Source organism: Sturnus vulgaris, chromosome 17 (assembly GCF_052056855.1).
Source record: "Sturnus vulgaris isolate bStuVul1 chromosome 17, bStuVul1.hap1, whole genome shotgun sequence".
NCBI classification, from domain to species: Eukaryota; Metazoa; Chordata; class Aves; order Passeriformes; family Sturnidae; genus Sturnus; species Sturnus vulgaris.
Genome location: NC_142259.1, coordinates 5924166 through 5943652, shown reverse-complemented (window position 1 = coordinate 5943652; position 19487 = coordinate 5924166). Strand labels below are relative to the sequence as shown.

Below are 19487 nucleotides of genomic sequence, written 5' to 3'. Positions count from 1 at the left end.
TTATTGCAGAGAATGTGCCTGGCTGCCTGAATATTGCTTGGGCAACAGGCAGAAAGATCTATTCTTGAGGTATTCACACTGCAATCATCTGCTTTTCTCCATGCAAATTGGCTTGAAATGAGTTTATTTTGCCCCTGTATCAATCATCAATAGCAAGATTGAAAGACAAGGAAGAAAGACAACAGAGCAACCTGAAGTCACTGCAAAGAGCTGAAGGGAAAAATGCACGACAAAGTAACCTAAGACAGACTGACCTTTTACAATTTACTGGAAAGCCCAGGACAGCAGCAAGAAGGAGCTGCCAAGGATGAAGATCAAGAAGGAGCCAGGGGAGATTGCCTGTGCTCAGCCGTTGCTCTGTTGAGCTCCTTGCCACAGCTTTCCAAGGAAGTTGTTTTGCAGGGAACAGCATGTGTGATGCTGATGTCAGATGGGATCTGTTCACAGGCCACACTCTCTGCATATGATTTCCCTCCTCATGTTTTCACAAACAATGTGTCAGTGACATGAGAAACAGGAGAAGATAACAGATACAATTTCTCTGTGTGTCTGCTTTAATTTTTCACCCTAAAATGATGGAAGTGGATGCTGGATCCTTGGTTTGGGAACGTTCTGCAGTGCTGTAGGGTGCAGGAGGGAAATGATTCCATTATGGCAATATTTGAATTTCTTCCATGCTCATAACAGAGAGGGTGCATAAAATTCCTGTAAAACCTAAATTAAAAACAAATAATAAAAACACCAACAAAAGTATGCTGTAGCTCACACATGAACTCTTCTGAGATTTCAGAGTGTTAGCAAAGGAAGAAAAAGATAAGTACGACTTTTTCTTAAATTAGAAGAACATATTTAATTTAACTAAGACAAAAAAAAAATCCCATGTTTCCCCCTGGGTTACAATGTTACACTCAGAGAATATCCTAAGTTATATATAAAAATATGAATATTGCTTTATCCATATCTTTCAACTGAGACTTCATCTTACTGGTTTTATTTCTAAAAGACTATGCACTTCTGCACTTCTCAATGGATAGACAAGATCATTCTTAGCATTACCAGGAAGAAAAAAAAAATCAGATTTTCCAAATGCAACAGAAAAAAAAAGATTGCCACAAAGACTTAGAAGTGTCCATGCATGTATCTCTGTGACATGCTGCCTTTGGGTCTAAAAGAACAGGTACAGCCTAAGAGCAGCCCCCTGTACGTTGGGATGCTGAAGCACAGAGAACTCTAACATTCTGCCCACATGCTCTCCTGGCGAGGATGATTCATAGTCACATCGTTTCTATATCGAGATGTGAACATACACAATCACATGGACTTCAGAGCAGTGCCCATCACCCAGGCATCCAGCCTTTCCCTTCTCCTTCCACACACCTTCCTCTCTCCAGCCATGCTGATCACTTCTGTTTTCTCCTGTTTTTTGAAGCTCTGTTCTTTGGACAGACTTTCCAGCTCACTCAGGGACTGCCCACAGCAGGGATTTACTGGCTTGCTCCATAATTTCACCAAAGGCAAAGAGAATTGGAACAGGCTGGGCTGCACAGAGCTTGGAGCAACCTGGTCTAGTGGGAGGTGTCCCTGCCCACAGCAGCGATTGGAACAAGATGATCTCTGAGGTGTCTTCCAACCCAAATCATTCTAGGATTCTAGGAAAACACCAATTATTACTTGCTACCTAATTCAGAGAACCCAAAGCATGTGCAGGTGTTGAGGACTAAAGCACCACTCCTTCTTCTTTATCTCTGCATGTCTGATGAGAAAAAGGACAAAAGTAGACTCTTCACTTCAGATATTTTATTAGAATGGTAAGTACAAACTCAAATAGCAGTTTCCAAATATGTAAACACAGAGAAGATTCTGGTTTTAACTGTGTCTAAAGCCAAGCATAATTTGTTGTTTAGTGTATTCCACACGGACCGGATTTTGCCACTTTTACCCCCAAAATTAAGCATGGAAATGTTACAAGACTTTGTAACTTGTGGGACTTATACCTTGACCCTGCTGAAATCAACAAAAACTGAGCTAAACTGCCCACAACTCCACCCAGGTTCTGCAAAACTGCTGGAAGGGGGGGAAAAAGAATTAATCTGATAAAAATCCATGTTGAGGGTGGCTGCTGCCAGTGGTCGGACTGGCTGTGATCCTCTGCCAGGGTGTCCAAGTGGTGTGAGGGAAAGCGGGGCTCCCAAAGCACTTGGGTGAACTAGAACAGGCTCCCCAGGGAAGTGATCATGGCACCGAGCCTGGCGAAGCTCAAGGAGTTTCAGATGATGCTCTCAGACACAAGATGGGATTGTTGGAAGTGTCTTGTGCCAGGACAGGAGTTGGCTTTGATGATCCTTGCTGTCAATAGGAGACAACAGTCTTAAGCTGCACCTGGGAAGCTCAGGCTGGACATTAAGAGGAATTCCTTAACAGAAAGAGTGATTAGACATTGGAATGGGTGGAGTCACTGGAGGTGCTGAAGGAAGGACTGGCCGTGGCACTCAGTGCCCTGGTGTAGCTGACCAGGGCTGCTGGGTCACAGGTTGGACTTGATGGTCTCAGATGTCCTTTCCAACCTAATGGATTCGGTGATCCTGGGTCCCTTCCACCTCAGTTTAGTGATTCTATCTCAGTGATTCAGTGAGCCTGTGAACTTGCACGGCCGAGCCTGTGGGCAAAGAGTCCTCGCAAAGGCTGAGGGAGGAACACAAAAGGGACAGAAACAGAGAATATTCTAAGCTGGAAGATACGCACAAGGATTATCGAGTCCAACTCCTGGCGCTGCACAGGACACCCAAGAATCCCACCATGAATCGTTGTCCAAACACATCTTAAGCTCTGCCAGGCTCGGTGCTGTGACCACATCGCTGGGGACTCCATTCTAGTACCCGATCACCCTCTGGGCGAAAAACTCTTTCCTCCCGAGAAAGTCGCACACATCGACGAGCCGTGCCCTCAGGCTCCCGTTCCGCAGGCCGAGCAGCCTGAGCGCCCCGCAGCGGGACGCAGGGCGATGCCGTGTCCGCCATGCGGCCCCTCATGTCCCTCATACCCCTCGCACCCCTCATTCCTCCCCTCATTCCCCTCACTCCTCCCCTCATTCCCCGCTCTCCCCTCGCTCCCCTCAGCGCTCCCGCGCACGCGCACGAGGCGCCGCCGCCCCGCGCGCCTTTCCCCGCTCCCCGCCCCGTGCGCTCCCGGCGCGCCCCGCGCGCGCTCGGCGCTGACGTCACCGCAGCCCGGCGCCCGCCGCCATTGGAGTCGGCGGCCGCCGCTGCCCCGCTCGCTGCGGCCCCAGGCCCGGCCCGCGGGCATGTGAGAGACCGGGCCGGCACCGGTACCGGCAGCGCGACGGCTGAGCCGCGCCGCCGCCGCCACCTGCACCGCCGTCCCCTGAGGAGGCGCCCCGAGGAGGCGCCAGGCGGCCCCTTTCCCTCCCCCTCGGCCCCGGCCCCTTCCCCGCCCGGCCGCCGCCTGAGGGGAGAGGAGGCGCCGCCGCCGCCCCTCCGCCAGGCCCCGGAGCTCCGCGCCGCGCCGAGCGGCCCTGCCTCGTCCCCCGGCGCTCTCTGCTGAACCACGGCGGCCCTGTGCATGAATTATGTCTGCCACAAGCGTTGACCCTCAGGTGAGTGAGTGGCGAGGCGGCCCGTGGGCGGGGGGATTCCCGGGCCTGCGGCTGGCAGGCCCCGCGAGGCTTTTCTTCTCCCCCTCGGCTGCTTTAGACTTCCATCGTTCTCCTGAACTTCCCCCGTGGGCACAGCACGTTCCCGCCTCCTCGCCGGGGCCATTTCTCAGGAAGGCCGGTGCTGAGTGAGTGGTACGTGGAGCACGCTGCCCCAGCCCTGGTCCAAACAAACCTTCAGATGCTGCTGGCCATTTTTATAAGTCTCTTCCCCGTCCTCAGAAGCTGCGGGATTTGCAGTGCCTATGACAATATAAGCGTTTTCCTAAAATTAACTTTTTTATTTCCCTTTTTTTTTTCATCATCACGTGCTGTGGCTTCCCAGAGACCGAAAGGACAGGATAATAAAGGTGAGAAATCATGCTGCGATCTCGTCGCTTAAATTGTTACTGTAACAGATCAGTTGCACAGGTACCTGTAGGTGAGCAGAAATGTACCGCTGTTACTCTGGAAGACATCTGGGAATGAGGGAATGTGTGCTTTGTTTCAAAAATAACATCGACTGCCATTCATCCGAGCTGCCTGCATCCCACCTAGTGCTGCTGGATTTGCAGTGGGAAGGACTGTGCTGATACTAAATAATTCTCGTTTAAGATGAAGCAGGTTGCTACATAAAGTCACAAGGATATCTCTATACAATATATGTATTTATACCTACTTTTGCATGCTCTGTGCATGCAGTTGTGTTGCTGCTCTGCTGTAAATATCTCTGCTGAAATATTTACTTAAGCCCATAAACTCAGTAATTTAGGGAACTTAAAGATGGCTAACTTCTGATGAGATAATAGGCGTTTTTATAATTCTTCTGCTTCATTTGAAATTAAACTTACAAATCATCTAAAAATACCTTCATTCCTACTGTGATTGCTAACAGGTATGTAACTGTTAAGACTTAGAAAGTAATAATAGCTAGCTCATAAATGCTTTTTAATACATCTAAACTGCACTGAAGAAGCTCTAGTTGAAGAAACATTCTCTGTGTTTATAAACACTCTTTTACCTCTACTCCCCTTGACAAACTTTGCAGAAGTATTCTGCTAAATTCCCAAGTTTGTTTGTGCTAAACACTTTATTTGGTGTAGTATTATATTTAGGTCAGCTGTTCTGTGAAAAAGGTAGATACAGCAGCTATCACACCGTGTATTTGACCTTGTTTTTTCAAATTTAAAGCAAACAGGAAATCATTTGAAGGGGCCCAATGGCCATTTTGGGTTTGTATATCATTCAGTAATGGGTTTCGAATGCTTATCAGACATTCTTTTGTGCTGAAGTAGGATTTTATGGCAGATATCTTTATTTTACAGATGAGAATGTTGAAACTTAAGTTTTCCTGAAAATATCAGGATACCAAAGCACTTAGCAGTCTTCATTTCATAATTAAATGTAACTTCACCTCATCTTATTTTAGCCAGCTTAAGCAGTGAATAACACACGCTGGGAGAACTGTGAGTTTGTGTGTTCTAATTATGGGCCAGAACAATAGATGTTGTTTCCCAATCTTTTTTCACAAAATTGTTCTCAATAATGATTTTTTGTTTGGAGTTAATTCACAAGAGTTGTTTACTCACTCTCAGCTGTAGAATTTTTAATTGCTGATTTTTTTTTAATTTACTCAAACTTTGTTTTATAAGCAGTAATATAAAGACAAACTATCTGGGGGGGTGGGAAATGTCATCTCTTTGTCTTTTTATGAGTCTGCCTGGTTTGCAGAAGAAATATGGCTTTTCCTAAAAGTAGGATAGTGTGGAACATCATTCCTGCAATGCTGCTGGTGTTATAATGTGCTGTAACCCTTTTTTTTGTAGTACAAAATGGTTCATTACATCAGAAGGACACAGTTCACGACAACGATTTTGAACCTTACCTTTCTGGGCAGTCAAATCAGGTTAGTGTATTTTTAACTTAGTTTTTTTTTTTTTTTTTTTTTCCTTAGGCATGCTGTTGGCACTCCATTCATAGGATTGTGTGGAGGGAGCAAATGCCTTAAATAGAAATGGAAAAAGAAATGACAGCATATTTTGTTACTTGTTGATACAACCAGCATTTGTGTTCTTAAAGCTAATATTACTCTGCATCTCCAGATGGCCACAAGTGAGAATGAAGTTAATGCTCCAAGGAGCTGGAGCTGATTCCTCCTTCCCTTGCAGGTTATTGATGTGGCTGGACTGTGCCAGACTCATCTTACAGTTCTCTGATAGGCCACTTGCTTGTGGGAGTCTGAAAATTCTGTTTTCGGGCTCTTTGGATTTCTATTATTTATGTAATCCTAGAAATTGATGTCGTTGAGATTTGGGTTGGATGCTCTCTAGGTACTTTGTAGAGTTCACTTCAGCAAATGCTGTTCTTTCATGTCCTCTGATATATTTTAAGAGTTAAAGATGTGTTACTTAAGATTAAGGAACTGTAATGTAAACTCTCATTATAATGTACATTAAATCAACATCCATGAGTGAAATACCATTATAATTGAAAATATACTCTGAAGTAATTTTTGACTTCACATTCAAATCTTTAAGGGGAACAAAATGTATAGAAACTGGAGAAGCAAAAAGTTTTCATTCACAAATATGAAAAAACTATTTCAGAAACACTTACCAGAGGTATATGATGGGAAGACTAAGTGTTACATCTTAAAAAGGAAATTTATAATTCAGCCTGAAGCTGTCAGATGCCAGTGTTAATATTGATGACATCACTGAGCTTGCTTGTAGCATAGATATGTTCTCCAGACTTACAGTAATTTAATGGGAGGAAATTCCTTCTTTTGGAGTTAATGGGCTGTGGAAGGTAGAAGAGCCTTTGATGGGGAAGAAGGAAGTAAAATCTTATTTTTTAATGCAAAATTGAGTATAAAAGAAATTGGGGTTTTCACCTCCCTCTGATTTTTTTTAAAATTGTGTTTTGTCACATTTTTATGTAATTTTTAATTACTTTAAACTGTGAAATATACTGAATGTTCATATAGAAAAAATAGACCCATCTATTATAGTTTTATTCTAGGAAATTTGTCTTTGCTGTCAACAAGCCCAGTTATTAGGATTAAATAGAAAAATTGCTACAGCTATTAGAATTTCCATAATTAAAATAAAAGTTTTCTTTATGAAAGTGTAGCTCCATTGACCAATTTATTTATGCTGCAGTGAAGAATTGGCATGGCACAAGAAACAATTGTGTAGGTCCTCTTACAATTTTAAGTGGAAAGTGACAGTGGCATTAATTAGGACTGTGAGATTTTGTACTGAAGACAACCATGATGCTGAACAAAGCCTTATTATCCAGTTATACAGTCAGATTTATTCAGCCCTTGAAAATTACTGTAAAGTACAGATAATTAAAAAAAAAAGATTTGAAACCAACTGGTTATTAAAAAAAAAAAAACTTTAGAAATTAAAGTCCCAGCTGACACAATAATGCATTTGGCATCAAAAATCAAATGTAGGTTAGTATTGCTGTATTAACAGTACTTTTAAGAGCAGAGGGAACTGAGTCAAGTAGACTCTGCATATACAGATTTACACTCAGCAAGAAAAGCATCCTCCTGTAAAGTCATTCAGAACCAAAAGATCATTCCTATGGAACAGGGAATCACCAGCAAGTAGCATATCTTGGGGGAAAGGAGATTCTTTCCAAATTAACAGAATGGTTGAGTTGGTTTTGTTTGGGGGTTTTTAATAAAAAAGATACAAAAGGGTGCAGAAAGGTCAAGGATAAGTTTATTGAAATAAACATTCTGCTGTTGCAGGGAAGAACTTCTGTCAGGGTTTCTTTTACACACTCTGGCATAAAGCCAGTCAAAATAGATTGAATGTTTGGTAAGGATGGCTGCTGAAAGTTTCCTTTAATCTTGTTAGAATCCTTGAGGAGACTTTACAAGCTGTGTGAAGAGATGACAGCTGCAGGAATTGTCTAAAATCCTTTAGCCTAAATATTTCTGAGACAAAACACTTGCTTTTCTCCATGCTGAGCTTCTAAACTTGTAGATTTCTCTTGCTCTTAGATTCTAAACTTGTAGAATATATGAGTATAATTATCTCAGAGATCTATTTATATCTCCTCCCTTTCATCTGCATTTGTTTTTAATTTTTTCTTAAATTAACATTTAAAAATACAACACTCAGCAGTGTGCAAGCCTTTCAGAAAAATGGTTTTTTAATGCTAAATATTGTTTACTTTAGCTTGGGAGGCTCAGAAAACTGTTTTAGAGGGTCATATCATAGGGAGGTGATTCCTGTACCTCTTCTTAGTGATAGAATTGATGTGTGAATAAAGGCTGCTTGAACAGTGGCAGAGATAATTTATTTTGAATCAGTAACGCTGGATTTAGGCTGTTTCAATCTCTGATGTGTTTGCAGTATTGTATGGAAGTCTTGAAGGCATATTGTGGTATCATTCTGGATATGAAACATAAGGATATTGAATTACTTTGGCTTTGGGGTGTCATGGAAAACAGGTCATTGAAAAATGAGCAGTAAAAAAGATTCTGTATCAGTTGGATATTAGGCTTATCCTCATCAAGGAGGGGATTTTTCTTTTTTTTTCTTTTTTTTTCTTTTTTTTTTTTTTTTTTTTTAGAAAGCTGAGAAATAATCAGATTTTTGGACAAATGGCTGAAGTTCTTGTATAGTTTTCCTAATTTTGCAGATACATTTTTCTTTTCGAGTTTGAAACCTAGCAGTTTGAAAGAAGAGTTCCTCTTCTTAAAATAGTCTTTGTGAGTAAGGAAAGGCGAGCTGCTGTTTGACTCATTAACAGGAGATGTTGACCTTCCCACCCCCTCTCTGGTAATTATGGTTGGAGTGTCATTTTGGAAGGTCTCCAATATATGTGCTTCAGGTTGATTTGAAGAGGAGTAAAACCCACTTTAGGACATCCTGGCTTTGTTCTTTTGCATTGTTGAATATAAGAATCAAATTAAATGCTTCAAAATCAGGTGCCAGCAAAGTGTTAGTGAGAGGAAAAGCTTCTCAGCTTGGTCTAAGAAACAGTTGAAGGGGAGGAAACTTCAGAAGGAGTCTGATGGATTATAAATGTTTGGTCTCTTATTTCACGAGTGGGAGAGATGTCCTGTTTGGAAGGACAGTCAGGAACACTCCTGCACAGTTGTAACTTTATTCCTGAGGGAGGAAAAGACTTATGCAAAAGGCTGGAAAGGGCCTTTCTCCAAGAGCTGGGATGGTCTGTGTCATGTGCCATCTTGGCATGGATTTGTCTGGGATGCACCAGGCCCTGTAGTATCAGTTTGTATCTCTTACCTGTGGCAAACTTGGCACGTGTGTCAGAAGTAGCCTATGGATGTTCTACTGCTCGAGGTGTGGGTTTTTTGTTGGAGACTGTTGGTCCCTCAAAACAATTCTGTAATGAGGATTGTAACCGTGTATGTATTATCATATTGAGGTAATTTAATCTAAAGCTTCTTCCATGTAGCTATCTAGAAATGCTAAATATCCTTAGTTCTGTGAGCTACAAAATATAGTTAGGTATGTTCCTTGCAATAATTTGGCGTGTTGGCTACTAAATAACCTTAGTAGTGTAAGTAAGATTACATGGTTTCAAAATCTCAGATACTAACCTCAATGTGAGCCCCTAGTGCTGGAGTATTGTAAATGCTCAGATACTTCATTTTAGACCTGAATCCTTCTTGGAGTGTGAACTAAGATCTGTCATTAGAAATTACATTACCTTGTCTCTGGTGTTCTTTTCTGTTTGGTGTTGTGGCTATTTATAAACGAAGGGTTTATTTATCTGGTGACTGTTTTTTCTCTTTAACAGAACAGTAGCTATCCATCAATGACTGATCCTTATCTGTCCAGTTATTATCCACCATCTATTGGGTTCCCCTATTCTCTCAGTGAAGCACCATGGTCTACAGGAGGAGATCCTCCTATCCCTTATCTCACCACCTATGGACAGCTCAGTAATGGGGATCATCATTTTATGCACGATGCCGTTTTTGGACAGCCTGGGGGTCTGGGAAATAATATCTATCAACACCGGTTTAACTTTTTCCCTGAAAATCCTGCCTTCTCAGCTTGGGGAACAAGCGGATCCCAAGGACAGCAGACACAAAGCTCAGCTTATGGGAGCAGTTACAGCTACCCACCCAGTTCCCTGGGGGGTACCATTGTGGATGGACAAACAGGATTTCATAATGATACATTAAATAAAGCTCCTGGAATGAACAGTATTGAGCAGGGAATGGTTGGACTTAAGATTGGTGGAGATGTTACAACTTCTGCGGTGAAAACAGTAGGTTCTGTTGTTAACAGTGCTGGGATGACAGGTGCCCTCTCTGGGAATGGTGGATCTAATGTAAACTTGCCAGTATCTAAACCAACCTCTTGGGCTGCTATTGCCAGCAAGCCTGCGAAACCACAGCCTAAAATGAAAACAAAATCTGGACCTGTAATCGGGGGAGCATTGCCTCCTCCCCCTATAAAGCATAATATGGACATAGGTACTTGGGACAATAAGGGTCCTGTGGCAAAAGTTCCTGCTCCCCAACAGATACCTTCTCCTCAGTCTGTTCCACAGCCACAGCAACCAATTGTTCAGCCTGTTCCAGCTCAGCCTCCTCCATTGACTCAGCCACAGTATCAGACCCCTCAGCAGCCGCCCCAAAACCGCTGGGTAGCTCCTCGCAACAGAAATGCAGCTTTTGGCCAAAGTGGAGGAACTGGGAACGACACCAACTCAGCTGGCAGCACCCAGCCCAACCCCGTTCCCAGCAGTGAGTCCCATCCTGTCCTTGAAAAACTGAAAGCTGCTCACAGCTATAACCCTAAAGATTTCGAATGGAACCTTAAAAATGGACGTGTGTTCATAATAAAGAGCTATTCCGAGGATGATATTCATCGTTCCATTAAATATTCCATTTGGTGTAGTACGGAACACGGCAACAAACGCCTGGACAGCGCTTTTCGCTCCATGAACAGCAAGGGCCCCGTGTACTTGCTGTTCAGTGTCAATGGCAGTGGACACTTCTGTGGAGTAGCAGAGATGAAATCACCTGTGGACTATGGCACCAGTGCAGGTGTCTGGTCTCAGGACAAGTGGAAGGGGAAATTTGATGTCAAGTGGATCTTTGTGAAGGATGTGCCCAACAACCAACTGAGACACATCAGGCTGGAGAACAATGACAACAAACCTGTTACAAACTCCCGTGATACACAGGAGGTGCCCTTAGAAAAAGCAAAACAAGTGCTTAAAATTATTGCTACTTACAAGCACACGACCTCCATCTTTGATGACTTTTCTCATTATGAAAAGCGCCAGGAAGAGGAGGAGGTGGTGCGGAAGGTAAACTTATTAAAAAATTTATTTTATACACAGATATGGGGAAAGTGAAATGTGAAGGCTGCTATGGTGGAAAAATGTAAGTAGGAATTCAAAATGTTTTTAATACATCTCAACTTAATGGTTTCTTGTGTGTTTGACAACACAAATCTGATGCATATTTCTCTGTGACAGTTCACAAGTCAATAAGTTTCAAAGCAGAAAGCTAAGCAGTAATACGGGTAAAGGACTTTATGTCCAGTTTATTGGAGTTTGATTTATTTTTTTATCTTAAAGCGGTTAATAGAAAATAGTTTCTGTTTCAGAATTGGGTTCTGCCAGTGTTTGTCACTTAAGTTTTTTGCCTTAAATATGAGGTGTTTTAAAACTGTTTGACTGGAACTGGGCTATCAAAATTGATACCTGCATTGGTATTTGAAATTTGTACATCACCTTTAAGAATAAGAAACCTGATTTTGTTTATTCAGTTTATCTCTCTGGAAAAGAAAGAGTTGCATAATATTGCTGGAATAGTGCTAGAAAGAGTACATTTATGCTCCTGAAGTCACATGTATTATTTGGATAAATAAAAGTTTTCAGTTCCCAGGTTTAATCTGTCTACTAATTCTTGAAGTTTTGAGTGAAGATGTAGTGAGGGAAGTCTGGGCAGTAACTGGGAGAGTGTAGTAAAACTTTGCATACATTTTCATGGCCCTAAGTCTGTCACAAGGCATCTCTGTCCCTCTCCATCCCATGATCTCCGTGTCAAGAATGCCTTTCTCTAATTAGGCAGTCTAGAAGTAATGACCTGACCAGCTAATAGGTGTCAGGATGTGTAGTTGCTACTGAAGTAACACTTAAAATTTGCTTGGTGTTGATAATGTTTCCTTGATTTTTTTTTTTGTATAGCATTGCAAATACAGCATTTGTTTGACAGGCTGGTTTAGTTTAGGGTAGCACACACTTGTTTTAAGATATTTTTAAAGCAAAGACTTAATCCATGTTTCTGCAGCTTAAATTTTAAAATTGCCATTTTAAAATTTTTATTGCCATTTAAAAGTGTAGATAAAATTGCTTTAAACAGTCTTCATAGATTGTACCCTTAAATTATGTGAGAAAAGTTCAGTATCTTTAAAATTCGTGGCTGAACTTTTCCTGGCCATGATAGATGTGCATAGCTGACCTCAGCACAGCAGGGGAGGACAGCTTAAAATTGCAAGTTTTTCTTGTGTACTCCCTGTGGGGTTCCCCAAGGTAAAACCTGAAGGGCTTTACTTGCACATTTAATTCCTTCAGTAGATAATTAGCAATTCAATATTTAATGCAGCCTGTATCTTGGAGAGGTGTTCCCTTATGTAGGACAGGGTCTTGACAAAGTGAGGCAGCCTGGGTTCCTCTGTCCGGTGTTTGTGGTGTAGCAGAGTGTGATTGCTTTGGGTTTTCCATTCCGTGTCCTGTGCTCTGCTGTGCGTGTTGAAGGGAGAGCACAGGGAGGGTGATAACAGATCTGCTCTTGCACAGATAACTCCCTGGCCTGAGCAAGTCCCAATGGTGGCACAAACACTAAAATGCCTGTGCTTTGTAGGATCTCAGGGGGCTGGTGTTTGACTATTGAGCTGATCTCATTTTGGGTTGATTTAATAAATATAACGAATTCCCACTATCTGCTCAAAAATGGTCACTGCTTTATTTATTACAGGATCAGTTCTTCAAAATAATGCGTTTTCTTTCCTCATTTTCAACAGAGGCTCTGGCTTATATTACACATTCATAAAATAAACTGTGAAGTCTAATTTAATATTTCTTAGATTCCTCTGAATAGCTTAGAAAATGGGACACCAAAGTACACCAAGGAAGGTAATAGTGCTAGAGAGCTAAAGCAGAGCAGCAATGAAGGAATGAAAAATAAGATGCTGCTTGTCGGGTTAATTCTATAAGACTTAAGAAAGGAAAGTCACTATTTTCCCCCTTCACTGACAAAATGAATTTTAGAAGTCCAGCTGATTACTAGAGGAGTTTGTTTTTTTACAAGATACACACATACCTAAAGTTCTAATTGTTAAGAAGTTTGTGCTGTTGAAGTTCATACCTTCTAGTTAACAAAGTTCATCTTCCTATGGCATTAATTTTTGAAGGAACTTATTGCCAGTTAAAGTATCTTACGACCTAATTGACATTTTTTAGATAGTTGTCTGTATATGTGCCATCTTAATTGATTTTTCAGATTGCTGGGTTTAATTCATTATACTCTTGTTTAGCTGTAAAGTCATTGAAATTTTGTGCTTCCATTTCACTGCTCTTGTGATTACAAAGGGACACAGTTCTTAAAAAGCTGTACATGGAGAGCTTAAATGATACAATTTCATTTATACACAAATATTTAGTAGAGAATAATAATGCCATCTATGCAGGGCAAGCCACTGGCATTTCAGCTCTTTAGGTGGTTCCAGTTTGTTGCTAACCAGCATTTCCATGGCTGCTGTGTGCAGAGCCAGCTCCAGCTTGTGCTGCTGAGTTTAACTGATACAGGAGCCTCAGTGTCAGTGCCAAATCATCCAGTGAGGCTTTGGCAGATTTAGTGCTGGATGAAATTCTTTCAAGTGCCAAAGATTCATCACTTTGCAGCATTGCTGAAAGAAGGTATCCTTCCTGAATTACGAGAGGATTTGGTCATGCTGGGATTTAAGTCCAGCTTTTGATTTGCCACACCAAAATACTTAAACCCAGTCTGGTGACACAGAACCTGGAAGGGGAGTAATAGAAGGGTATTGGGGTCTGGAATGAAATAGCAAAACAGTGAGTATGGCATGAATTCTCACCTGACCCTCACAGCCTTTTTCAGTCAGTTCCAGAGCTGCTACAGTGCCCACAAAGAGCTACTTCTGTCATCAAAGCTCATGCTCTGAAAACTGTAAAACTTGAACTCTGAAACTCTGAAAACTTGTGATAGAGGTGCTTTTAAAAAAAGAGAATATAATGTGGCATTAATTATTAATATTCCCTAAAAGCATGCCATCAGGGCGTTAACAAAGTTGTCTTCTAAAGCTTAAAAGCTTTTAAAGACAAACTTGTTGCCGATCTTGGTACTTTACAAGTGACAGATGAGCTGTCAGCAGCTCGTGCTCCCAGATCTGCACCAGAGCAGATGGTCCCAGCTCCTGTACTGGGCTGCTGTGCTGTCACCTCTGACGTGGACAAGGCACTCAGCTCTACACCTTGGTTTGTTTTGGCAGAGCTGCAGAGTCTTAGAAAGCTCCTGAATCACCAAGATTACCAGTTCTGCTTTAGGTGATTAAATACGGAAAAGTGTTGGCTGGTGCATATTGGCACCTGGAAATACTCATTTTCTCCTAGTGCTGTGTGATTCCTTTCAGTGATGAGCTTTCTGTGAACACAGTCACAGAACTTAAAAGGATGGAATATTGTCCTTCCTCCAAAGCTCTAATTAAAAAGCATATTTTAAGATTAATAATGTGTTCCTGAGATAAAGAAAACATTTATATTTTTGTGTCTGAAGATGAATGCTTTGATCCCACTGACTTTTACCAAGTTTAGTAGCAAAGTTGAAGCTACTTTAGCCTGAGGTGAAGAGAAAAGAAGTTTGACAGGGCTGAGTGTCTCCAAGATGGAAATCTCTGCAAGTTTTGTGGAAACCTATTTTCCCTGTGTCTGAAGACTGTGCATACAGATTAGTGTCCTGAAGGAGACGTGTGCAGCTGCAGCTCTCCTGTGACATATCAGGAGTATTCCACTGGAGAAGAGAAGCTGAAGGCTCCGGATCTTCAGAACCAAAACGAGCACAGCTTTGTTAGCTGCTCACAAAACTGTTTGTTCTTGCTTGCAGTAGTGCTAAGTAGCAGTAAGGAAGAGAATTTGAGAGTTAGAGCTTCTAAAAAGCAGCCATGCTCAAGAGCACGAAGAATTGTTGCATCAGTTTATGTGGTTTCAGACATTTGTAAAGAGGAAGACTCAGATTAGCCCCCAAGGGAGAAAGCAAAAAGCAAGGTAGGAGGAACTGCTTGGGAACTTGCTCAGTAAAGAGCACATTTTACTGAATTACAGTCTGAGCTGAGTTTCTGAATGCCATGGGCACTTCAGGTGGAGGTCTCAGGTGCTGGCCTGTCTCTTTTTACGTGGGGCTAGCCCGTGAGAATGGAAAGCTTCCATTTCTAAATAAAGTGGAATTAGGGAGGTCAGTGGATGACTACACAGAAAACTAAAAGTAAGTTACATGAGGTGGCAATGGAAAAGAGTGGGCTCATGAACCTGGTAGGGCTGTAAAGGGGATGTGCCACCTTGGAAATGAAGTTGGAAACAGGATGAAACAATTCCTTTTTTTTTTTTGGAAGCCTGAAAATGGAGTTATGATTCAGTTCTAAATACTTTGCAACCACCTTTTGTTTGAAGTGCCAGGCAGACATAAGCTCCTTTTGTTAAGAACAATATGTAATGTTCTGATACTCTGCCATTAAGAAATGGCTTTTGCTGATAATTCATCATAGTCAAGATTTAAAAGACAGGAGGAATATAAATTGTTATCATAAATTCTACCACTTTATACAGCCTGTTTTGTTGGTTTGGTAAAACAACTTTGCTATCTCTTACTTCTGTCTTAAAGTATAGATTAATAATTCATTTTGGACTTTGTTGACTTAATTTTATTATGAAAATTGAAATATTAATACTCTGCCTGGAGGCAGAAATCATAGATTCAGTTTTTAAAAATCTCTTTTGATTTTTATGCTGTGACCAGCTGAAGCAACAAATGCAGTCTTACATTTACAATGGTTGGTATATTTGCAAATAAGCTTTACATCACAACAGAAACAGTTCTGAGCTGAACTTTATACAGAATGAGTCCACAAAACAAAATCTGAAGGTGTTAGTTCAGGGGTTGGCTGTTGGAGGTGCTTGGGCTAGTTCACAGTTTCCTTTGGAATAGGATCTGCTGCCAGATTGATGCATTTAAGTACAGAGTGGAGTCTTTCCATGCCAGTTCTGCAGTGTAAGCAGCAGGAGTGGAAGGCTGAGCCCTTTCTGTTCGGTGTGCAGGGTGCCTGAGCTGGGGGATGCACAGGGCTGAGGCACAGCAGCCTGCTTCTGTCCTGCACTTGTGGGGCTCCCGAAGGCCTGAGTGAAGAAGTGCCCTGTTCTGCTGGGCACTGCCCAGGGCTCTGTGGCAGCCCTGTGCTGCTGGCAGAGCACAGGCTCACTGACCTGGAGCTCACCTGCAGGCAGCCCCCAGCTGTATCCCTTAGGTGATTTTATCTGCCTTCAGTATTTGTGGTTAGCAGAAATTTTGGAAAAAGCCTCAAAGACCCTCCCAGCTGCTGTGCTGGAGCACTTTGGGACACCCTTGGGTTCTTCAGTCCAGCTGTGCTGGGTTTTATCAGACTAGGTAGAAGTACAAAACTTTTCTTCTGCCTAAGACTGTTTCTATCTCTTACCCCCCAAGTATATCCCAGTGCTTCCCAGAATAGTTGAACCGATAGGAAGAATTAGGGACAGAATTTCTCGGCAGCTCAAATCCCTGCTCTTACTGAATGTGACTAAACTCCAAAGTCATTTGAGTGCTTCAAAATTAGACCAGTTCTGTGGAGTTCACTAATCTGCCATCTGCTTTCTGCTCGTGTATTGGTTGTGCTGCTACTGCAGTAGCTAAAATAATCCAGAAAGTAGAATATTGCAGATCCTATTTCTCCTTAGGAGTGTTGATATTTCATACCTTTCTCTCTCTGTGACCTTGGTTTGAAGTGACTGCAGGTATGCATCCAGATGTTCCACTTCAGGCTGCACTTAAAAACATTAAGTTATCAAGTCCTTGGGTTTGTTGAGTATGAACAATGTATTTATAAAATGTAGCAGCATTGTTTAAAGTGTATAATTATCTGGGATCACATTAGAGCTGTTAAACTACTAAGAACTCTTTGCTTGTTCCTTTGACTAAAATCTTAACTTTTTTCTCTTTGCAGGAACGTCAGAATCGAAACAAACAATAAGAATAACCATATACAGTTTGATATATACTAGAACTGATATTAAATTCGACTATGAGAAACAAAATTAAGTATAGCTGGTGCTGTATCCTGGCATCAGGACAAACTAAAGCTTTCAGCTCCAATATATCTTCTCGTGCAGGGGAAATTAAGTTGTTGCATCTTTAAGTACATTGTAGTTTATTTTTGCCCAAGTGGATCTGCATTAATTTGTATCTTTTTTTCTATGTAAAATTCTGTAGAAATCATTAATAAAAGTGTGTCTGTTTTTATTTTTTTAAGTTGGTAAACAGTTATATTAACCTAATGTGGACCTATACATGAGCATACTAAAGTGTCAGTGCTTCCCAAAGACTTTATTTTGGCACGAATTATGTTCCTAGCCAGATATAGAGATTATGGAGAATACATGACAAATCTTCCTTTATCCTCCCCCCAAGTCCCTTTTTTTCATGGCACAAGTAAGAAACCATGCATTGATATTTTTTTTTTGTCATTTTAAAAAAACCCTCCTAAGATACTGCACTTCAGAATTTTAAAATGAAAAAGCCCCTAAATTTCTGATCACTTTGTGCAGCTGCTCTGCCTCTTTATTTATCTGTACAATTACTCTTTTAAAACTGCTGATGCGCCATGTTGGTTTTTTCTGTCTAGTAGAAAATCAAATTGTCAGTGGAATTGTTTCTCTGGAAAATATTTCCCTTTCACATTCTGTTAACCAGTGCTTCAGTGTGCATCTGTTATTCCATATCCTGCCGGGGGTGAGCGAGATGCTTTCTCTCAGCCATAATTCTGCTTTACGGTTTTTGTAGCTTAATTAAATAATAATGTGATGCTATCGACATTGCTGGGGTTTTAAACAATGTGTTTAAACCTGTTTCAGCTTTCAGGTGTTATTAGTTAATTGCAGATCATTTTTAATCCTTCCCTTCATTACTCTCTCCCAACCCCCCCAAATCCTAATGCCATTTAAAGTTTTTATACCAATAATGCTGAGCTTTAACGTAGGAACTAATAGTACGGATAATATGATGGATTATGCCTCAGATGTTTAAAATTGACAGTGTGTATGTCTAATTTTTTTTTTCTGTTGGATGAGTAAAAAAACCTGTTTTAAGAAATTGAATTTGCTGTCATGTTTTTGTGGAGTGAGGGGACCGTCGGAGAACCTGTCACCAACTGGAGTTCCAGTTAAGCATGGAAATGGTGCTCATGTCCGCTGCTCTAGCACACTGAATCTGCACGTGTTTATTGTAGAGGATCTTTTACTATATTAGAAAGCAAGTATCTTCTGAATACTATTTACTCCAAAAGGACCTCCAATTTAAATAAAGTTTAATCTGTATCATTTAGACTTGTATTTAGAACGTATAACTCTGTCTCTGGACTGTTACTGCCTGTAAGGAGTAATGGACAGCATCAGATTAACTTTTTCCTCTAGGAGAATACAAGCCTTAATAAACAATACATATTTAGCAAGCTTGATGTCATTTTCATTTTTTCCCTACATTCAGTTGTCTTCCTGTGTTCAAATCACCCTTTATGCAGACTCCTCAATTAAATCTGACTTGAGAAGTGATTTGATTGAGCAACTCAGGTGTTGAATGGTTTCTCAGGACTCTGCAGAGGATGTTTAAGCTGCTTTGACTATTCCCATTCCTCGGAGGACCTGCATCCATGTGCAGTGGCTGTCACTTGTGCTTCCCTTTCTCCTTGTACGTGGAGAAGCTGGGGAGAGCACTGGAAGTTGTGCTGCATCTTTGAGGAGGCAGCAGCACAGCCTTGGGTCACCAGTGTGAGAAAAGAATTCCCAAATTCAGTAATGCTCTGACCAGTTTCTTTCCCGGCTCTAACTGTAGTAATTTGCTTTGATATCTTTTTTTTAACTGACTTATGAAAGCAATTCTGCATTTTATAAACATGTTGCCATCCAGTAAAAGCACCTGCTGTTAGTTTCAGTTGTTATGTCAGAACACTTCCATGGGTGATTCTAGAGCCAAAAAGAACTGCTACATCTGGACCCTCAAGAGAAAAGTTAGTTACACGACTTCAGTACTTTTTTTTTTCAGATCTAAACACTCCTTACTGTGATAAACCAATAGACTTAAGGTAAATGTTTTAAATAAATAAATAAATAAATAAATAATTGGGAGCCTTCAGCTGAAACTGGTTTGACTGTATTGAAGTGATGGTGTGTTTCAGCTGTCTGGCGCTGTGGGCAACAGAAAACAGCTTCAGTGGGGAGAGATTTGTTACTGACACTGCGGTGTTGTACAGCCCTGTGAGAGGTGGGAGAAGATTTAGCAGTGGGTAAAATAATCCTGTTCATCACAAGCACACTGGGTGCTCGGATAACTGCAGTGCTGGCTGCTGGGCCTGATTTTCAATCCCCTGCCACTGCAATTCCAAGGGATGACTCACTTTATGTGTTTCGCAGAGTTCACATTTCACTGTGAGGGGGAAGAAACATTCTTCCAGTGTCTCTTGAAGAATAACTTCATATCACAAGTCTTGCTTATTCTTTATTTAGTCCAAGTAATAGTTCTAAA

The 19487-nt window shown here is 41.3% G+C and overlaps 1 protein-coding gene across 2 annotated transcripts; it reads left to right on the top strand.

The window, feature by feature from the left end:
• The first annotated feature begins 3219 nt into the window (after nt 1-3219).
• Nucleotides 3220-18417, top strand: YTHDF1 (YTH N6-methyladenosine RNA binding protein F1). 2 transcript variants are annotated; one of them, XM_014873885.2, is made up of 5 exons: nt 3220-3613; nt 3996-4020; nt 5476-5555; nt 9440-10966; nt 16915-18417. In XM_014873885.2, the coding sequence occupies exons 1-5, from the start codon at nt 3587-3589 to the stop codon at nt 16939-16941; spliced, it is 1686 nt and encodes a 561-aa protein (XP_014729371.1). In that variant the 5' UTR covers nt 3220-3586; the 3' UTR covers nt 16942-18417. The 2 variants fall into 2 exon arrangements, with proteins under 2 accessions (XP_014729371.1, XP_014729370.1); XM_014873884.2 differs by lacking the exon at nt 16915-18417 and having other exon boundaries at nt 9440-11151.
• Nucleotides 18418-19487: the final 1070 nt, after the last annotated feature.

Bases quoted from the DNA above. Each gene is read 5' to 3' on its own strand.
- YTHDF1 (XM_014873884.2), top strand. From the start codon at position 3,587: ATGTCTGCCACAAGCGTTGACCCTCAG. The intron at 4,021-5,475 runs GTGAGAAATCAT...TTTTTTTTGTAG, and splicing joins GAAAGGACAGGATAATAAAG to TACAAAATGGTTCATTACAT. The intron at 5,556-9,439 runs GTTAGTGTATTT...TCTCTTTAACAG, and splicing joins TTTCTGGGCAGTCAAATCAG to AACAGTAGCTATCCATCAAT.